The sequence below is a fragment of the Ruditapes philippinarum genome, unplaced genomic scaffold (assembly GCF_026571515.1).
Source record: "Ruditapes philippinarum isolate M1 unplaced genomic scaffold, ASM2657151v2 ctg2869_1_1_1_1, whole genome shotgun sequence".
Classification (NCBI taxonomy): Eukaryota; Metazoa; Mollusca; class Bivalvia; order Venerida; family Veneridae; genus Ruditapes; species Ruditapes philippinarum.
The window spans coordinates 25,231-47,432 of NW_026864227.1; the positions used below are offsets into that span (position 1 = coordinate 25,231).

The 22,202-nt window shown below is 28.8% G+C and overlaps 1 protein-coding gene across 3 annotated transcripts in view; it reads left to right on the forward strand.

Annotated features, from left to right (window-relative positions):
• LOC132724909 (uncharacterized) overlaps positions 1 to 22,202 on the forward strand; it is a 64,583-nt gene that overhangs the window by 16,464 nt on the left and 25,917 nt on the right. For all 3 annotated transcript variants that reach the window (XR_009624977.1, XM_060709892.1, XM_060709893.1), the window contains exons 16-35: positions 81 to 212; positions 1,513 to 1,616; positions 3,026 to 3,129; positions 4,840 to 4,973; positions 5,658 to 5,835; positions 6,104 to 6,254; positions 6,904 to 6,979; positions 7,996 to 8,228; positions 8,722 to 8,878; positions 12,778 to 12,921; positions 13,572 to 13,647; positions 14,971 to 15,156; positions 15,884 to 16,089; positions 16,433 to 16,501; positions 17,332 to 17,481; positions 18,306 to 18,597; positions 19,282 to 19,479; positions 20,397 to 20,516; positions 21,401 to 21,510; positions 21,816 to 21,948. Coding sequence is in view for 2 of the 3 variants with exons in the window: in XM_060709892.1 (XP_060565875.1) it covers positions 81 to 212; positions 1,513 to 1,616; positions 3,026 to 3,129; positions 4,840 to 4,973; positions 5,658 to 5,835; positions 6,104 to 6,254; positions 6,904 to 6,979; positions 7,996 to 8,228; positions 8,722 to 8,878; positions 12,778 to 12,921; positions 13,572 to 13,647; positions 14,971 to 15,156; positions 15,884 to 16,089; positions 16,433 to 16,501; positions 17,332 to 17,481; positions 18,306 to 18,597; positions 19,282 to 19,479; positions 20,397 to 20,516; positions 21,401 to 21,510; positions 21,816 to 21,948 (2,953 nt within the window). In the remaining variant the exon portion in view is untranslated. The remainder of the gene's footprint in view (positions 1 to 80; positions 213 to 1,512; positions 1,617 to 3,025; positions 3,130 to 4,839; positions 4,974 to 5,657; positions 5,836 to 6,103; positions 6,255 to 6,903; positions 6,980 to 7,995; positions 8,229 to 8,721; positions 8,879 to 12,777; positions 12,922 to 13,571; positions 13,648 to 14,970; positions 15,157 to 15,883; positions 16,090 to 16,432; positions 16,502 to 17,331; positions 17,482 to 18,305; positions 18,598 to 19,281; positions 19,480 to 20,396; positions 20,517 to 21,400; positions 21,511 to 21,815; positions 21,949 to 22,202) is intronic.

Consider the following 22,202-nt stretch of genomic DNA (forward strand, 5'->3'; position numbering starts at 1 on the left):
TGTGATTAGTTCTATTTGAAATAATGCTTATCAGTTTACACTGTGATGTAAGTAAAGAAGCATTTTGTTTTTATTTATAGATGTTGTTGTTACGAGTTCTAGAGAAGCAAGGCATTTTGTTGACATTTGCAGTAGATCCATGGTGCAGTATACAGGATGTATCATACATCTTTGTCTTATATAAAGATTTACCAAGTGAAGCTTCAATGCTGGTAATCATTTGTTTACCTTTAATTTAACATGACTAAATTTGTTGTGAAATTGACCCAGCTTGGAATTTGAAAATGTTTTCAGCATTTTAAAGAGAATTCAGTATTAATATCTAAAATTGAGCATCCAAAAGTAAAGACACAAACATATAGGGCCTGGTCAGGCAGCAAACAAGTTAGGGCCATGCAACGCAAGTATAGGGCCTAGTCAGGAAGCAAACAAGTTAGGGCCAGGCAACACAAGTATAGGGCCTAGTCAGGCAGCAAACAAGTTAGGGTCAGGCAACACAAGTATAGGGTCTGGTCAGGCAGCAAACAAGTTAGGGTCAGGCAACACAAGTATAGGGCCTGGTCAGGCAGCAAACACATTAGGGTCAGGCAACACAAGTATAGGGCCTAGTCAGGCAGCAAACAAGTTAGGGTCAGGCAATACAAGTATAGGGCCTGATCAGGCAGCAAACACATTAGGGTCAGGCAACACAAGTATAGGGCCTTGTCAGGCAGCAAACAAGTTAGGGCCATGCAACGCAAGTATAGGGCCTAGTCAGGCAGCAAACACATTAGGGTCAGGCAACACAAGTATAGGGCCTGGTCAGGCAGCAAACACATTAGGGTCAGGCAACACAAGTATAGGGCCTAGTCAGGCAGCAAACAAGTTAGGGTCAGGCAATACAAGTATAGGGCCTGATCAGGCAACACACACAAGTATGACCAGCTTGACTTCAGTTATAGCTTAGATTTTTTATTATAAGTACACACAAAGCGGAATTTTGTCTATGACACATTGAATAATATTTAGTATGAGTGGCTGGCTGATAATTTTTTTATCTTTTATTTCTGTGCTATACAATTAAATACTTATGGAAGTACAGTTCCTTTAGAATGGTTAGCATATTTCAGTAAATGGGAAAAAAAACTTTACCTAATACAAAAAAATAAACAATGTTCCTATCATTCCATCAATGTATTACCCCAATATAAATGACTTATTCTTGAAGATAAATGGCTTTTCTTAATGCGTTTTTTGCAGATTAAAAATATTTTTACATTTACACTTTCATTTTATAAATGAAAAAATAGGGAATATATCGAAACGGTTATGAGACCATTACAAGAAATGACGACATTACCTTCTTTGAAGTTATTATGTCCTGGGTAAGTTTTAATGTGTTTGATTATTTACAACCATAGATACAATCCACTTAAGTTTGAAAGTCCTCTGCTGTCAATAATAGAAGTTAAATCAAAAGTCTTCATATTTTGTAATCACCTCTCATAAAATGTACTTTTATTTGTTTTCTAGGAAGATTACTGGCCATTGACAAAACCTGATAAATTTGTTGAAAGGACAAAGTTTTACTTCTGTTGCCCAGGACTACCAGAATCATTCTTCCCAAACTTACTCAGGTGACTGTCTTTATTTCAAGATAAAATCTTTTTATTCATATTTATTTATACTTATAGAAAACTTCTAGATTGTTCCTTTTGTTTTAATATAAGCTGTATAGCGGTAAAGATATCATCATAATATAAGCTGTATAGAGGTAGAGATATCATCATAATATAAGCTGTATAGAGGTAGAGATATCATCATAATATAAGCTGTATAGAGGTAGTGATATCATCATAATATAAGCTGTATAGAGGTAGTGATATCATCATATTATAAGCTGTATAGAGGTAGAGATATCATCATAATATAAGCTGTATAGAGGTAGAGATATCATCATAATATAAGCTGTATAGAGGTAGAGATATCATCATAATATAAGCTGTATAGAGGTAGAGATATCATCATATTATAAGCTGTATAGAGGTAGTGATATCATCATGATATAAGCTGTATAGAGGTAGAGATATCATCATAATATAAGCTGTATAGAGGTAGTGATATCATCATAATATAAGCTGTATAGAGGTAGTGATATCATCATATTATAAGCTGTATAGAGGTAGAGATATCATCATAATATAAGCTGTATAGAGGTAGAGATATCATCATAATATAAGCTGTATAGAGGTAGAGATATCATCATAATATAAGCTGTATAGAGGTAGTGATATCATCATAATATAAGCTGTATAGAGGTAGAGATATCATCATAATATAAGCTGTATAGAGGTAGAGATATCATCATAATATAAGCTGTATAGAGGTAGAGATATCATCATAATATAAGCTGTATAGAGGTAGATATATCATCATAATATAAGCTGTATAGAGGTAGAGATATCATCATAATATAAGCTGTATAGAGGTAGAGATATCATCATAATATAAGCTGTATAGAGGTAGAGATATCATCATAATATAAGCTGTATAGAGGTAGAGATATCATCATAATATAAGCTGTATAGAGGTAGTGATATCATCATATTATAAGCTGTATAGAGGTAGAGATATCATCTTTTCATATCCATTATTTTATGAAATATATTGTAGTATTATGTTAAATTGTAGTTTGATGTCAGATTATGTAAAACTATATATGAGCCACATCACAACAAAACCAACATAGTGCGTTTACAGTCTGATCAGGATCCATGCTGTTCGCTATCAGTTTCTCTACTTGTAAAAGGGTTGGTAAGCGAACAGCATGGATCCTGATCAGACTGTGCAGATGCGCAGGCTGGTCTCGATCCATGCTGGTCGCAAACGCACTATGTTGGTTTTGTTGTGACAAGGCTCATATATTATTATGTAAACTGTTTAAATACATATAATCATAATAATATATTCAGATAATTATATAAGTATGGCCAGAATAAATCTGTATTTTTTAAATAGTGTTAAAAATAAAGCTTTTTGTTTTCAGACATGTGTTTAAGCTCGGAGGACCTTCTGTAGCTTGGGAAAGTGGAGCTGTGATCATTAAAGGACATTTAACAATTCTCATTGAAAGGATATATGACGTACAGGGTACATGTTACACTATATGTTTAAAAACACTGTATACCTCATATATTGAATGATATATCTGAAGCATACATTGTTTACACAAATGTAAATGAATATAAATATTAATGATTCATGGGCGACTAGCTACCAATATAATGGAATGGGGTTGTGTTTCCCTATATACTTGGCAAATCTTCCTATAAACTCTGGTGAGAGTTGTAGATTCATTTATTTCTTAAACAAACTATTTATCTGGGCTGCCAGTGATTGTGACTATGGTTGTTTATTATATACGGTCTGTTAGTGATTGTGAATGTTGTTGTTTATAATATCAGGACTGCCACTGATTGTGATTATTGTTGTTTATAATATCAGGACTGCCGGTGATTGTGATTGTTGTTGTTTATAATATCAGGACTGCCAGTGATTGTGATTATTGTTGTTTATAATATCAGGACTGCCGGTGATTGTGATTATTGTTGTTTATTATATCAGGACTGCCAGTGATTGTGATTATTGTTGTTTATAATATCAGGACTGCCAGTGATTGTGATTGTTGTTGTTTATAATATCAGGACTGCCAGTGATTGTGATTATTGTTGTTTATAATATCAGGACTGCCAGTGATTGTGATTGTTGTTGTTTATAATATCAGGACTGCCAGTGATTGTGATTGTTGTTGTTTATAATATCAGGACTGCCAGTGATTGTGATTATTGTTGTTTATAATATCAGGACTGCCACTGATTGTGATTATTGTTGTTTATAATATCAGGACTGCCGGTGATTGTGATTATTGTTGTTTATTATATCAGGACTGCCACTGATTGTGATTATTGTTGTTTATAATATCAGGACTGCCAGTGATTGTGATTATTGTTGTTTATAATATCAGGACTGCCAGTGATTGTGATTATTGTTGTTTATAATATCAGGACTGCCAGTGATTGTGATTGTTGTTGTTTATAATATCAGGACTGCCACTGATTGTGATTATTGTTGTTTATAATATCAGGACTGCCGGTGATTGTGATTATTGTTGTTTATTATATCAGGACTGCCAGTGATTGTGATTATTGTTGTTTATAATATCAGGACTGCCAGTGATTGTGATTATTGTTGTTTATAATATCAGGACTGCCACTGATTGTGATTATTGTTGTTTATAATATCAGGACTGCCAGTGATTGTGATTGTTGTTGTTTATAATATCAGGACTGCCACTGATTGTGATTATTGTTGTTTATAATATCAGGACTGCCAGTGATTGTGATTATTGTTGTTTATAATCAGGACTGCCACTGATTGTGATTATTGTTGTTTATTATATCAGGATTGCCAGTGATTGTGATTATTGTTGTTTATATATCAGGACTGCCAGTGATTGTGATTATTGTTGTTTATAATATCAGGACTGCCAGTGATTGTGATTATTGTTGTTTATAATATCAGGACTGCCAGTGATTGTGATTATTGTTGTTTATAATATCAGGACTGCCGGTGATTGTGATTATTGTTGTTTATTATATCAGGACTGCCAGTGATTGTGATTATTGTTGTTTATAATATCAGGACTGCCGGTGATTGTGATTATTGTTGTTATAATATCAGGATTGCCAGTGATTGTGATTATTGTTGTTTATTATATAATGTCTGCCAGTGATTGTGATTTTTGTTGTTTATAATATCAGGACTGCCAGTGATTGTGATTATTGTTGTTTATTATATCAGGACTACCAGTGATTGTGATACAAGTTAGAGGACCTGGAATACAGGATATGAGACACTCGGAGGACTGGACAACTCTTAAACTTTACTGTAATGTGATGGATCATTTAGCAGTGAAGTACAAGCTCTCTGTTGCTGTAAGTTATAACATATGATAAAGTACAATATAACATATACTGATACAGTGCAATATAACATATACTGATGCAGTACAATATAACATATACTGATGCAGTTCAATATAAAATATACTGATGCAATACAATATAACATTTACTGATACAGTACAATATAACATTTACTGATACAGTACAATATAACATATACTGATACAGTAGAATATAACATATACTGATACAGTGCAATATAATATACACTGAAACAGTACAATATAACATGTTCTGAAACATATACTGAAAAAGTACAATATAACATATACAGATACAGTATAATATAACATATACTGAAACAGTACAATATAACATATACTGATACAGTACAATATAACATATACTTTTACAGTGCGATATAACATGAACTAAAACATATACTGATACAGTACAATATAACATATACTGATACAGTATAAGACATAGCAAAGGTTTAATTGGAATCTGCTTTCTTAGTTTTGATTTATGGTTTTAGGCATTCTTTGATAATTAGATTAAGAACTTTTTGTTCTAAAACTGTTCCATCATTTTTTTGACAATTTTAAGTGATTCATGTTAAAAAAACTAGGCAGAAATATATGTACTTATAAAATTGTGGTTCATAATTCAGTTTTTTTTGTGTGTTTGGATATGTTACCTTTTATTTTACAGAAAACCATGCCATGCTTGCATTGTGAGAATTCTACTGTTGGTGGTAGGTATGAAATTCTAGCTTCTAAGAAACCAGGAAGATACTTTCACGAGCATTTAGTACGTGGAGGGGAAAACCGGGATGTCAAATGTAAACATTGCCATCATCCATGTTCTGTCCCACTTCAGCTAGGACCAGGTATTAGTGTTATCTTTTATCGTGACAACACAGTGAAATAATATAATTTACAATAATAAGAGCTGTTTAACTATTTATATTTTCATTATTTAACAAACCTTTATGAATACATTACAAAATCAGTAAGAACAACAACAAGAAATCACTCAATAACTTAGCTTATCAAGTGTATCAAGATTTTAAAAAACATAAGTTTTAAGATATCATGTATGTGACGGGAAATTTACAAATTATTTCTAATTGTTATGTTCTGTATTGAATATTTTAGGTATAGAGTTGAATGACCTTGTACCGTGGCATGATCGGGGTGGCAGTGCTGGGGATACCTCTAACTTTCTCAGTAGATGCCTCATGTGTGAGAACTGTGCCATAGATGGTATACAGTGTGAGGTCAATCTAAAACATGGCATTAAAAACTGGTTTGTTTATTTTATTCTATGATATAGCAAGAAAGTCTTGACAATTTTATCTTGATATTAAAGATGAATTTAAGAACTGGTCAATTTTATCTTGATATAAGTTGCAGTGTGACTAAGTGGTTAACAATTTGGACTACTAATCTAAGGATTGCTAGACAGTAGGGTTCCAGTCCCTTACGAGCAATTTGTTATTTGTTTAAGAGGAAACTTTACACTTATTGTTTAGTACTAGCAGGTTACAGGAACGGATTCAAGTGTGTGTCTGTAAGCTTATATCATCCTACACCATCAATGTAAAATAAGTTCTAATTATTATTCATAAAACATGGTATTGAATCTGGTTAGTTTTATCTTAATATTAAACATTGTGTTAAAACTGGTTTGATGATCCTTTATATTGGATATGGCATTAAAATCTGATGAATTTGTTCTTTAAATAAATATTTGCAATTAAAACTGGTCATTTTATTTTCATTTAAATCATGGCATAAAAACTGGCAAGTTTTATTATTATGTAAAACATATCTGCACTTTTTTGACCATTATTGACATTTTCTGGCTATTTTGGGTAGCAGTAACCAAGAAATAATACAAGTATATTGTTGCCCAGCTGATGTCTAGCTTGTATAAAAATGTCCTATAATTTCAGGAGGTGTGGCTGTGACAGGGAGGGGATGTTATGTAATTATTGTGGGATGTGTCAGAGATGCTTTATTTATATCAAGGTAGTGAATATTTTATTATCATATTATTATTTATATCAAGGTAGTGAATATTGTATTTTATTACACGCTTTTCGGTTGTTTATAGAAATATATCAGTGATATAAAACTGGTAATTTCACTGTTTGAAACATTGAAATTACCACTTTGGTAATTTCACTGTTTTGAATTTAAGCCCCTTACGTTGTTTCAATGAAATACCAGTGTGCACAGTACTGGATACCAACTTAATGACGTGACGTGACAAATGACGTCACGTTGTATTATTATTTGGCGCGCTTTTCATTCAGTATTAGGTTTAATGTCTTTTTAAAACGTTCCTTGGCATGTAATAAAAAGAAAATTTGTTTAGTTTAGTGTAAGATCGAAATATATTTCACCTTGTGAACACCGAAAGTTCATATTTCACTCGTGGCTGCGCCACTCGTGAAATATACATTTTGGTGCTCACTCAGTGAAATATATTCCGATCTTACACTAAACTAAACAAATATCCTCTATATCATTTATATCAAGGTAGAAATTATTTTATTATCATAATATCTTTTATATCAAGGTAGTGAATTTTATATTATCAGAATATAATTGATAATCATAATGAGTGCCTCGCATGTGAACAGGCCGTCTCCCATCTATATTATTGTTTTCTTTCCCCAACTTCATTAAGGTAAGTACATTTTTTTGCCCACATTTTCCATACTTTTATTTTGTTTTTATTGTATGATGTATTAAATGGCAAAGTCTGTGCAAATGTTCTTATCTGATGTGTTACAAGTCAGTGTCTTCCTGTTTTATGAGATACCTTGATTTGATGTTAATATGTTTTCTTTACACTCTTTTTTCCCCATAGAACTTCGTTTCTATAGGAACTTGTCATGAGCATTTTTTATTGAGAAGGTAAAATCAATTATCAGTAAATATTTTTATGTTCTGTTGTTGAACAGATTTTTATATTTATTTATAGAGGTCAGTATCTCTGGTTGAACCAATGTTTACCTGATGTTTTTTTCTCGTTATAGATGTCGGTATCTGTGGTTGAACCGATGTTTACACCACTTGCATCAGGTAGATATTCCCATGATCAACTTGTAGCTAATGATGAGGTCAGTGTGACAGAGAAGGGAAGTGTAGTAGGATTGTTGACAGCTGAATCAGAGCTGATTGTAAAGAGCTGTATATTGACACCAAACTATTGTCCAGACATTACTCTAACAGTCATAAAAAATGCCCACTTTAAACTCAGTCTTCTTATGTAAGTTGAAAATTTTGTTATATTATCTGGCTGTCTCAATATTGGTTACTGTAACATGTTATAAAATAGACATTGTTAAATGTTATAAAGACATTGTTGAGTAATTCACTGTTGTCTAGGACTGATTGCATTATACATGTATATTAAAATATTACAGGGTAAGCTATGGGCTGTTTGGATTGTTATCCTGAGATGTTTATTGTATCTTGATAATTTAACTGATATTTGAATGCTTTATGTTTGGTGGTGCTATGACATAGCCAGGTATATACATGTTAATCAAGACTTTTGTTATTCTCTTATAATTTTGCCAAGTAATTAAAGGTATACAAACATAACATAATATAAATTTTTAGTAAGCATTAAACATATCATACAATGTTTATAGCCAAAATGAAGAAAAATTAAATGTTAATATATGCATAAGCTTACCTGGAATATAGAGATATGTTGTTCTAGAATTTTCTGGAATTTAAGATTTTTATTATTTCAGGGATAGAAAAGATGAGCAGGGATTACAGTATTTCAGTGACAGTGGTAGAGTGATGGAAGTTCTAGAAGAAAAGATAGAGAAAGAGTTACTAGGGAAAGATACATTCCGTACTTGTAAAGATGGTGATACTATGAAAGTATCGTTACGCTACCTGAAAGTAAGATCTTAATGACACATCAATTTTGTTGGTTTTAATTTTGGATGAACCAGCCTTTTTGATTTTATTTTTATAATTTTAGGAACACACATTATATCTTGAGAGATGTCCTGTAGTATTAAGTTGTGATTATACATATAAAAATTAATGTGTCATTTTTGTGAAGTTTATACTATTTTTGTATAAAATGCTGGATTGCTTAGACCTTAGTTCCCATAACTTTCATGTTAAAACATTTTTATTTTAATTTTAGATAAGTTACTTTGTTATGAAAATTTTACAATTTATGGGTGAAATTTTTACCTTGGGTAATAGTTTTATAAAGTTTATTCAATTGTTTATTGTGTTCAGATTGTTATGATGTTTCCAATGTTTTTCCAGTGATTGATATTTGTTAAATAAAGTTAACATTTTCAAGGCTGCTTCATATAACATAAAATTGAGCCATGTTGTACCTTGATGGTAGATACATTTAAACATTTTATATTTTTGTTATTAGTTTAATGTTGTTTTAGATGTTTAATATAAATTTTGTATTATCAGGGCACTTTTAATATAAATTTTGTATTATCAGGGCACTTTTCATATAAATTTGTATTATCAGGGCACTTTTAATATAAATTTAGTATTATCAGGGCACTTTTCATATAAATTTTGTATTATTAGGGCACTTTTAATATAAATTTTGTATTATCAGGGCACTTTTAATATAAACTTTGTATTATCAGGGCACATTTACATATAAATTTTGTATTATCAGGGCACTTTTAATATAAATTTTGTATTATCAGGGCACTTTTCATATAAATTTTGTATTATTAGGGCACTTTTAATATAAATTTTGTATTATCAGGGCACTTTTAAGATCAGGGCACTTTGATATAAATTTTGTATTATCAGGGCACTTTTTAATATAAATTTTGTATTATTTGGGCACTTTTGATATAAATTTTGTATACCAGGGTATGTTAAAGATAAACATTTTGTATTATCAGGGCACTTTTAATATAATTTTGTATTATTAGGGCACTTTTAATATAATTTTGTATTATCAGGGCACTTTTAATATAAATTTTGTATTATTAGGGCACTTTTAATATAAATTTTGTATTATTAGGGCACTTTTAATATAAATTTTGTATTATCAGGGCACTTTTAATATAAATTTTGTATTATTAGGGCACTTTTAATATAAATTTTGTATTATCAGGGCACTTTTAATATAAATTTTGTATTATTAGGGCACTTTTAATATAAATTTTGTATTATTAGGGCACTTTTATTATATATTTTGTATATCAGGGTATGTTAAAGATATACATTTTGTATTATCAGGGTATGTTTAATATATAAATTTTGTATTATTAGGGCACTTTTAATATAATTTTGTATTATCAGGGCACTTTTAATATAAATTTTGTATTATTAGGGCACTTTTAAATATAAATTTTGTATTATCAGGGCACTTTTAATATAAATTTTGTATTATTAGGGCACTTTTAATATAAATTTTGTAATTATTAGGGCACTTTTAATATGAATTTTGTATTATCAGGGTATGTTAAAGATATACATTTTGTATTATCAGGGTATGTTTAATATATAAATTTTGTATTATTAGGGCACTTTTAATATAATTTATTTTGTATTATCAGGGCACTTTTAATATAAATTTTGTATTATTAGGGCACTTTTAATATAAATTTTGTATTATTAGGGCACTTTTAATATAAATTTTGTATTATTAGGGCACTTTTAATATAAATTTTGTATGTCAGGGTATGTTAAAGATAAACATTTTGTATTATCAGGGCACTTTTAATATAAATTTTGTATTATTAGGGCACTTTAATATAAATTTTGTATATCATGGTATGTTAAAGATATACATTTTGTATTATCAGGGCACTTTTAATATAAATTTTGTATTATTAGGGCACTTTTAATATAAATTTTGTATATCAGGGTATGTTAAAGATATACATTTTGTATTATCAGGGCACTTTTAATATAAATTTTGTATTATTAGGGCACTTTTAATATAAATTTTGTATTATCAGGGTATGTTTAATATATACATTTTGTATTATTAGGGTATGTTAAAGATACACATTTTGTATTATCAGGGTATGTTTAATATAAATTTTGTATTATTAGGGCACTTTAATATAAATTTTGTATATCATGGTATGTTAAAGATATACATTTTGTATTATCAGGGCACTTTTAATATAAATTTTGTATTATTAGGGCACTTTTAATATAAATTTTGTATATCAGGGTATGTTAAAGATATACATTTTGTATTATCAGGGCACTTTTAATATAAATTTTGTATTATTAGGGCACTTTTAATATAAATTTTGTATTATCAGGGTATGTTTAATATATAATTTTTGTATTATCAGGGCACTTTTAATATAAATTTTGTATTATCAGGGCACTTTTAATATAAATTTTGTATTATCAGGGTATGTTTGATATATACATTTTGTATTATCAGGGTATGTTAAAGATACACATTTTGTATTATCAGGGTATGTTTAATATATATTTTGTATTATCAGGGTATGTTAAAGATATACATTTTGTATTATCAGGGCACTTTTAATATAAATTTTGTAATATTAGGGCACTTTTAATATAAATTTTGTATTATCAGGGCACTTTTAATATAAATTTTGTATTATTAGGGCACTTTTACATATAAATTTTGTATTATCAGGGTATGTTAAAGATATACATTTTGTATTATCAGGGCACTTTTAATATAAATTTAGTATTATCAGGGCACTTTTAATATAAATTTTGTATTATCAGGGCACTTTTAATATAAATTTTGTATTATCAGGGTATGTTTGATATACACATTTTGTATTATCAGGGTACTTTTAATATAAATTTTGTATTATCAGGGCACTTTTAATATAAATTTTGTATTATAAGGGGAACTTTTAATATAATTTTGTATTATCAGGGTATGTTTAATATATAATTTTGTATTATCAGGGCACTTTTAATATAAATTTTGTATTATCAGGGCACTTTTAATATAAATTTTGTATTATCAGGGCACTTTTAATATAAATTTTGTATTATCAGGGCACTTTTAATATAAATTTTGTATTATCAGGGCACTTTTAATATAAATTTTGTATTATCAGGGTATGTTTGATATATACATTTTGTATTATCAGGGTATGTTAAAGATACACATTTTGTATTATCAGGGTATGTTAAAGATACACATTTTGTATTATCAGGGTATGTTTAATATATATTTTGTATTATCAGGGCACTTTTAATATAAATTTTGTATTATCAGGGCACTTTTAATATAAATTTTGTATTATCAGGGCACTTTTAATATAAATTTTGTATTATCAGGGTATGTTTGATATATACATTTTGTATTATCAGGGTATGTTAAAGATACACATTTTGTATTATCAGGGTATGTTTAATATAAATTTTGTATTATTAGGGTATGTTAAAGATATACATTTTGTATTATCAGGGTATGTTAAAGATACACATTTTGTATTATCAGGGTATGTTAAAGATACACATTTTGTATTATCAGGGTATGTTTAATATATATTTTGTATTATCAGGGCACTTTTAATATAAATTTTGTATTATCAGGGCACTTTTAATATAAATTTTGTATTATCAGGGCACTTTTAATATAAATTTTGTATTATCAGGGTATGTTTGATATATACATTTTGTATTATCAGGGTATGTTAAAGATACACATTTTGTATTATCAGGGTATGTTTAATATAAATTTTGTATTATTAGGGCACTTTCAATATAAATTTTGTATTATCAGGGTATGTTTAATATATATTTTGTATTATCAGGGTATGTTAAAGATATACATTTTGTTTTATCAGGGCACATATAAAATGATGAAGTTATCATTACATCTCAATGGTACTGTCATATATAGCAAAGAGATGAAAGCAATACAAGTGAAAGTAAAACTTAATGCTTTAAGTAATGATGGTGTTTTCCTACAAATAACTACACCAGGAAAGGTAACATTCTCTTTCTATTATTTTGATTTTGTTTATATAGTCTCAAGTTCCAAATTGATTTATAAACTTTATAATAAAATTTAATTTATTATATTGGTTAAAGAAATTGATACCTAACCCTTAAAGATTGTGCCTCATGTAGAATAAAATTACAAAAAAAAGTAATGATATAATAACATTGTAACTCTAAAGTTCCTCTTTCATGCATAAAGAAAATTTAAAGCCAAACAATGCATTATAAGTCCATTCGCTTCTTATCTAGATATAAATGTCTGATTTTTAAAGTTCATATAAAGAATATAAATGTCTGATATTTAAAGTTCATAAAGGATATAAATGTCTGATATTTAAAGTTCATATAGGATATAAATGTCTGATATTTAAAGTTCATAAAGGATATAAATGTCTGATATTTAAAGTTCATATAGGATATAAATGTCTGATATTTAAAGTTCATAAAGGATATAAATGTCTGATATTTAAAGTTCATAAAGGATATAAATGTCTGATATTTAAAGTTCATATAGGATATAAATGTCTGATATTTAAAGCTCATAAAGGATATAAATGTCTGATATTTAAAGTTCATAAAGGATATAAATGTCTGATATTTAAAGTTCATAAAGGATATAAATGTCTGATATTTAAAGTTCATAAAGAAACAGACAGAAGTAAAGAAGAATGAGAAGAAAAATTGTGGTGAAGCTGTTAAAGGACTAACATGTGGTAAGATTTACGTGACAATATACATGATAACAATATACATGATAACAATATACATGATAATAATATACATGATAACAATGTACATGATAACAATGTACATGATAACAATATACATGATAACAATATACATGATAACAATGTACATGATAACAATATACATGATAACAATGTACATGATAACAATATACCTGATAATAATATACATGATAACAATATACATGATAACAATGTACATGATAATAATATACATGATAACAATATACATGATAACAATATACCAGATAATAATATACATGATAACAATGTACATGATAACAATGTACATGATAACATTGTACATGATTACAATGTACATGATTACAATGTACATGATAACAATATACCTGATAACAAGGTACATGATAACAATGTACATGATAACAATGTACATGATATCAATGTACATGATTACAATGTACATGCTAACAATATACCTGATAATAATATACATGATAACAATGTACATGATAACAATGTACATGATAACAATATACATGATAATAATATACATGATAACAATGTAAATGATAACAATATACCTGATAATGATATACATGATACCAATGTACATGATAACAATGTACATGATAACATTGTACATGATTACAATGTACATGATAACAATGTACATGATAACAATGTACACGATAACAATGTAAATGATAACAATGTACATGATAACAATGTACATGATAACAATATCCATGATAACAATATACATGACATGGTTAGATTTACGTAACAATATACATGACAAGATTTACATAACAATTTTACATGACTAAGTTAGTTTTATGAAACATTATACATGACATAGTTAGATTTAGTGTCATAACAATTTGACACTACATAATTTTCGTTATATACAAACATAGCATTAAAGCATGCTAATGTCAGTGTTACACTATAGGCATGTCAATGAAATATTACTCTTTTTTTAACTGTAAACTATTCTTGTTTTTGATATGTGATAAATAAAGTATTATTATCTTGTACTAATTTTTTTAACTCGTTGAATAAACCAAAATTATGCTCACCAGGGGCTGGCATAATATAATTTCATTCAACTTATCCAACAAATTCAGTTTAAGATCTTCACTCATTCAATATCCTCTATTTAATTTAGTTCATCTTTCTGTTGTGTTTTAAAGACAATAGAGATGCAGTCAGGTAAATAAATATTTCAGATTACAGATAAAGTTTATCAGTATCATTATAATATTAACAGTTTAAAATAAAACAATATACACCATCATTTAAATGTACAATATTTATTATTTTCAGCTTTGGAGATGAAGATGTATAATATGTTAGAGTCAATGGAGAGTGTTTGTTTTAACGGTCGAGGTTTAAGCCTGTCCGGTTCTGCATGTGTAACTCTGCCATCTAAGCTCACATTACAGAATCTTAAATACCCGAAACAAAGCTTGTTTAATGAGGTCATATATCACCATCTGTGTCTTACATGGAGTAAGTAGGAATTATATATTTATACCCATAAATAATGCATGAAGGTTATCCTCCAAATTTATAAAGCTGTGTCTCACATGGAGTAAGTAGGTATTATATATTTATAGACATGAATAATGCTTGAAGGTCATCCTCCAATTATAAAGCTGTGTCTCACATGGAGTAAGTAGGTATTATATATTTATACCCATAAATAATGCATGAAGGTCATCCTTCAATTATAAAGCTGTGTCTCACATGGAGTAAGTAGGTATTATATATTTATAGACATAAATAATGCTTGAAGGTCATCCTTCAATTATAAAGCTGTGTCTCACATGGAGTAAGTAGGTATTATATATTTATAGACATAAATAATGCTTGAAGGTCATCCTCCAATTATAAAGCTGTGTCTCACATGGAGTAAGTAGGTATTATATATTTATACCCATAAATAATGCATGAAGGTTATCCTCCAATTATAAAGCTGTGTCTCACATGGAGTAAGTAGGTATTATATATTTATAGACATAAATAATGCTTGAAGGTCATCCTTCAATTATAAATGTGAAAAGTTTGTCATGTGAGATTAACTGTATCATTGTGACATAAAACTCTGTTACAATAATATTATTACAAAACTTTAGATATATAAATTTAAGTTTAATTGTGACATTTTGTAAAATATGAACTGAACCAAACTAACTAAATGCACTTCTAATGATCTTGCAACATTTTTTTACTTCAGACCCTGTAGCAGGTCGTGCAACACTTTCTGTACGTAATCAAGGAGAAGCAATGATTGCTGATCGTAGAAAGTACAGTACATGGAACATGAAGCGTCTTGTACATTTTAGTGATGGTAAAGGTATACATGACAGTGATGTAAACAGTAAAGAAGATTTGGTGCCAGTATTGTGGATGTGGCATTTTATTATGACTACATACCCTGAGGTAATTATACTTAAAGGTCAACAAAAAAAAGTTTAATTATATCTATAAATTGTAACATTTTTATCATTCTGTAATTAAGAAATAATGTTTTACATACAAAAAATACTTTGTAAGCATACATAAACTAGCTTGATATAAAAAATATACATATGAACATGATACAATATTAGATTAAAAAGCATGTCATTTGTTTTGTGGAGATAATATAGTTGTTTTTCATTTATTATTTTAAAATTTAATCTCAGACATGTTTATATTGTTGGTAAAGCAGAACCCATGAGGGATTTGTTATGTACATTACCAGCAATTTGCTTAATTTGTATTGTCTTGATTAATTTTGTAGATGATACTGCCTGGTACAACTCAAAATTTGTTTCCAGACAATTTTCTGACAGACAAGAACCAGATACAGGTAGGTGTATGTAATAAGTCAAACATTCACATAATTGATGGCTATATAGAAATCATGAAGTCCCGTCATTATTTGCTCTTACACTTATCAACTTTGTTACAGAAGGGATTGACTTCAGGTTTCTTATTGGTGTCTTTTCTGTTAAAGCATAGGAATTTCATTTTCTCTTTCATTGGCATGGTCCAAGCATGGTACAAATATGTTATAGGTCTAATATTTCAGTTATACAGAAATAATAGTTTTGTGTCCAGTATTTAATTAGTTGAGCCACTGTCTCCCCTGACAGCTCTTGTTCATTGAAACCAGAACTTATTTTAATTTAAAGATTAAACTACATAATTATGAAAAGACATAAACAAATTCCATAATGCAAGATTTTACTTACAATTGATACTTAATGGACATTATGAAATTATTTAATTAATATTGTGTAGTTTAGTTCTTGAAGAAAGGTGGAATTTGTGATGAAAGTATTGGTTTATTTTTATATTTATGTACTTTATTAACCCAGTCTTTTGTTATGTTTTGTTTTGTTGTATGGGCACAATCAAAGCTAATACCTCTATCAGTACTTTTTGTATATATAAAAGCTTTTGTTACTGTACAATGTTATTTTATTTTTGGTATTCCATGCAATGGAACACTGCAGAAAATCCACTTTGTATTTAGACCTCACTTGTTAGATTTAGCTAAATACCTACAATAATTACATTTTTTTTCTGTTAAAATGATTTATTATTTATATAAAATAAATCTGTAGTAGAATATTATAACTAGACGATAGTCTTTGACATCAATGAATTAAACATTATATGTATGTGTATATGAAGGTGAAGGAAGGACTGCGTGCTCTCGTCATGGCAGGATTCTGGAAACATTTCAGCGAGTTTGATATCGGTTCTTTGGAGGATATGTTTCAGAAGAACTCAAAAGGCATCCTAATGTTTACTGGAGGAAATCCAATAGTGAAGAGCTCTTTGGTAAGATTCATTCTATTTTTAGCTTAACTTATATCAGCTGACAACATTGCATACAGTACAGGTTTTTTATTGCAATTTAATTTCTTATTTACTACTGAAGGTATTCTTTTGAAACAGTTTTATTTTATGTGACTGTCTAGGGCCCATGACCACCCTGCATGGACATGACTGGCTTGTCACTCTTTGTGTATCTAAAAATATCTTAAGGCTATGAACAAGTTTTACCTCTACAATTACTGTATACATGTCTTCATTTGAACTTTAACTTTGCTGTTTGTCTATTATATATGTGACTTCAGTGGTTAATTAATGTGGGTCCTGTGTCAGAGAAACATAAAAAGATTGATGCACAGTTTTTAAAAAATGTGCATCTTTTGGATGCATGGAAATTGTACAGACTGTATCTCAAAATCTCATGATCAATGATTAGTATGCAACACAAGACAAATAATATTAGCATAGGTTTTCATGAATGATTCCCCTTTTGAACTGAAGATCTGTTCTGGGTAAGTCATGTAATGAAGGTGCTATTCAGTAGTCAGATTATGTTCTTTACTTTCATCTTATTTATAATGAATCAAGATCATCTGCCAAAAGAACCTCCATATGCCAGATCTCCAAACACAGCTCAGGTGTACAAAATGTTGCCTTATTTTTTCTATTTGTTTTGTTTTCAAGTACATGGCTGTCAGGGAATGTTTCTATTTTCTTGTCTTCAGATACATTATTGTTGTATAATATATACATTTATTGTAATTACATTATAGTGATGTAACGTCAACATTTGTTACATGATGTAGGTAATTATTAATGTTTATTTTTAGGAGTTACAAGAGATCCTACAGGAGAACATAGACAAGACAGGTTTAAAACATGTATATAGCAAATTCAACAAAAATATCAATCTGTATTTATGCCCAGGACATGCTAACTGTATGTGTATGAAGGATAACTTAGTGGAGGTGTTACCTGAACTATATGGACATTACTCAGAATTCCTGTCTTTCATAGATCTTGGTTACAACAATCTAACTGTTATACCTGAAAACTTCTTCAACAGCTTACCAAACTTGCTGGATTTTAAAATAGCTCACAATTTCATCAGTGAAATACCAGGTAAACTGTCATCTACTTTAATTTTGAAATATATTCTTTGATATAAATGTATTATCAGGTGAATGGGTTTATAATAAAAGGTTTGTGGTACATTAAAACTAAAAAAAAATGTTTAATCTCCTTTATAAAACATTGCTAAAAGAGTATGAAACATGTATGGAATTTGTATGCTTTAAATGAATAATGTGATATAACAATAATCACATACATTACAGGTACCATCCCCTACTCTAACTTATATACTTACATAAAAGTTGCCATGAATATTCAATTATTAGAAAGACGGGCATGTATAACATAAGCTGAAATCATATAAAATGTAATTTTGTTAAAATAAAGTATAAATATGGAAGCTTAAAACATGTTCTGTAAAAAACTATTTTCATCTTACTTATACAGTTATAAATCACATAAAAATCAGACAGTGTAATGTTGGTAGGATATGTATCATCAGAATATCAATACTAAATGTTTTCATTTGATATAATTTATATCAGGTATGCCTTGTGTTTTCCTAACAACTTTCATTATAAGAAACTATTTAATTTAGAGATGGTCTCAATTTAGCAGCATTGATTATATATATTTTTACAAACAGTTAAAATTGAAGTTAATGTTATTATATGTTTACATTTCAAATAAAACAATTTTAGTTTTTAACTACCAAGCTGTTTTTATTTTTAGCATCAGTAAAGAATTGTAAGAAGTTATTGAGTTTGGTTGCCATGGAGAACAACATTGCAGATCTACCTGATAGTTTATCAGAGTTGACTGCCCTTCAAATTCTTGAGCTTGGAAATAACTGTTTCCCTAAAGTACCGAGTGTTGTTACAAAGCTTACCAGTTTAACTAAGCTAACTTTCCCATACATGATGCTCACAGGTAAACAATATTCTTCTTGGGTTCTTTTTATTGTAAAGTCGTCTTTGAATCTAGTAAATTAACTGTAGCATTAAGATTATTTCTTTTTATTGACCTATAGTAAACAGCTTTCAATAGTTGAATAAATATTACTTGTAATGTTATTTTGAATATAGAAATCATAATGTGAATGAAACAGTCAGATGTTCCCAGGCAGGGAAGTGTAACAATGGCCTGTAAACTAATAATGAAGTTGTAGATGCATAAGTTGTTAACTAACTGGTAAAGAAACAATAGCAGTTAGTTATTAACCAGAAATTATATTGTAGTTATAATTTTCAGACATTGTATAATTAAAATAATTTACAGACATTGTATAATTACAGTTATAATTTACAGACATTGTATAATTACAATAATTTACAGACATTGTATAATTACAGTTATAATTTACAGACATTGTATAATTACAATAATTTACAGACATTGTATAATTACAATAATTTACAGACATTGTATAATTACAATAATTTACAGACATTGTATAATTACAGTTATAATTTACAGACATTGTATAATTACAATAATTTACAGACATTGCATAATTACAATAATTTACAGACATTGCATAATTACAATAAATTACAGACATTGTATAATTACAATAATTTACAGACATTGTATAATTACAATAATTTACAGACATTGTATAATTACAATAAATTACAGACATTGTATAATTACAATAATTTACAGACATTGTATAATTACAATAAATTACAGACATTGTATAATTACAATAATTTACAGACATTGTATAATTACAATAATTTACAGACATTGTATAATTACAATAATTTACAGACATTGTATAATTACAGTTATAATTTACAGACATTGTATAATTACAATAATTTACAGACATTGTATAATTACAGAAATGCCAGATGATATAGGTAATCTTGTCAACTTGAAGTACTTACATGTTCATGGTAATTGTTTTACCAAGCTACCCAGTAGCTTCACCAAACTAGTTAATCTGGAAGAGTTCCTATGCAGTAAGATTTGTTTACATATTATCAACATTTTATTAATTATCCTTGTTTGTTATCTGATGTAAGGATCCTAAAAGCCTTTGAATTTTAAAGTTAGTAATGAATGTTAAAGGTATAAGGTGTAAGTTGAAGTTATTGATCTGAGTCTAATCTGTTAATCTACAGTTGTGATCTGACACTAGGGTATTAATCTCAGTATTGATTTATGACTAAGATTTAATATTAATTTGAGACAAAGGTATTGATCTGAGACTGAGGTATTAATCTGAGACTAATGTAGATGTGAGACTAATGTAAAAGTGTTGATCTGAGACGGAGGTATTAATCTGAGACTAATGTAGATGTGAGACTAATGTAAAGGTGTTGATCTGAGACTGAGGTATTAATCTGAGACTAATGTAGATGTGAGACTAATATAAAGGTGTTGATCTTAGTCTAAGGTATTGATCTGAGACTTGGATATAAATCTCAGTCTTAGCTATTGGTCTTAGACTAATGTAATGATCTGAGTCTAAGTTAATGATCTAAATCTAAGGTATTGATCTGAGTCTGAGGTATAGATCATAATCTAAGTTGATAGTGAGGCTTAAGTATTTATCTGAGACTTAAAATATTAATTTGAGACTTAAGTTTTGATTAATCTTGGTATGAAACTCCCATCTTTAAATATGCTGTTATATTTGCAGCTGGTGTTTCTGTAACATATCTATATTTATTTGTTTGTAACTGTGGATTTCATTATCATATAATATGCTTGATTTTATGGTAATATACTTTTTTATTTTTTGTAATGTTTGACTATATCTTTGTTTGTATCTGTTATTTATTGTGATTACATTTTTTGATTGTATATACATGTATATTAATTGTGTTGTGTTTGTTTGTAGATGGTGTTCAGTGGGCCAAGTTAAGCTCATCTCAGGACCATGTTTCCTATCAAGAGTTCAACTATTTCCTACAAAGGAAGATTGACAGATGGCTGGAAGCAAATGGAAAGGTATTTTTTATCAGGGGAAATAACTTACTTGTCTGTATATACAAGAATAACTGATTAGATAGACTTAACTGGCATTCATCAATTTACACTACATATAATCATCACATCAACAATTTAAAACTTTTCACCATCTGTTTTAAAAAAAAAAACCCATTATGTATGATTTCTGGATGTTGTTTTTCTATAACAAGAATGTTTTATGAAATACGATGTTAAATTTGTAACCAGGTGTTATGGTATTGAATCCAGGTTTCTATATGATTGAAACTAGGTGTGTATAACTTTTGTTCTTTTAAATTTTTTAGGATAAGAGGGAATTATTTCACATGTTTGATGAGAATAGTAATGGTGTGTTAGATATTAAAGAAATAGGCAAACTAAATGCTGCTATATTTAATCTATTTCCACGTCTTGGATACAAAGGGAAAGAGCAGCCAGGTAATTATTTGTTAATACAAAATAAATATAGACTTTATACATTATCTTTATAAAATTTTAGATTTGAAAATAATTATAAGCTTTAATGTAAAAGTGCCTTTTGCTTCTTGTAATGGAATGTACAATGCTGATCCCTTAATACCTGCATGTTTTGGAGAGATAGTCAAGGCATTGGCAGATGATTGAAGATACTCTGCAGCATGTAACATGGCTTTCTATAGCTCAGGACTATGTTTAGGGGGGGGGGGCACTAC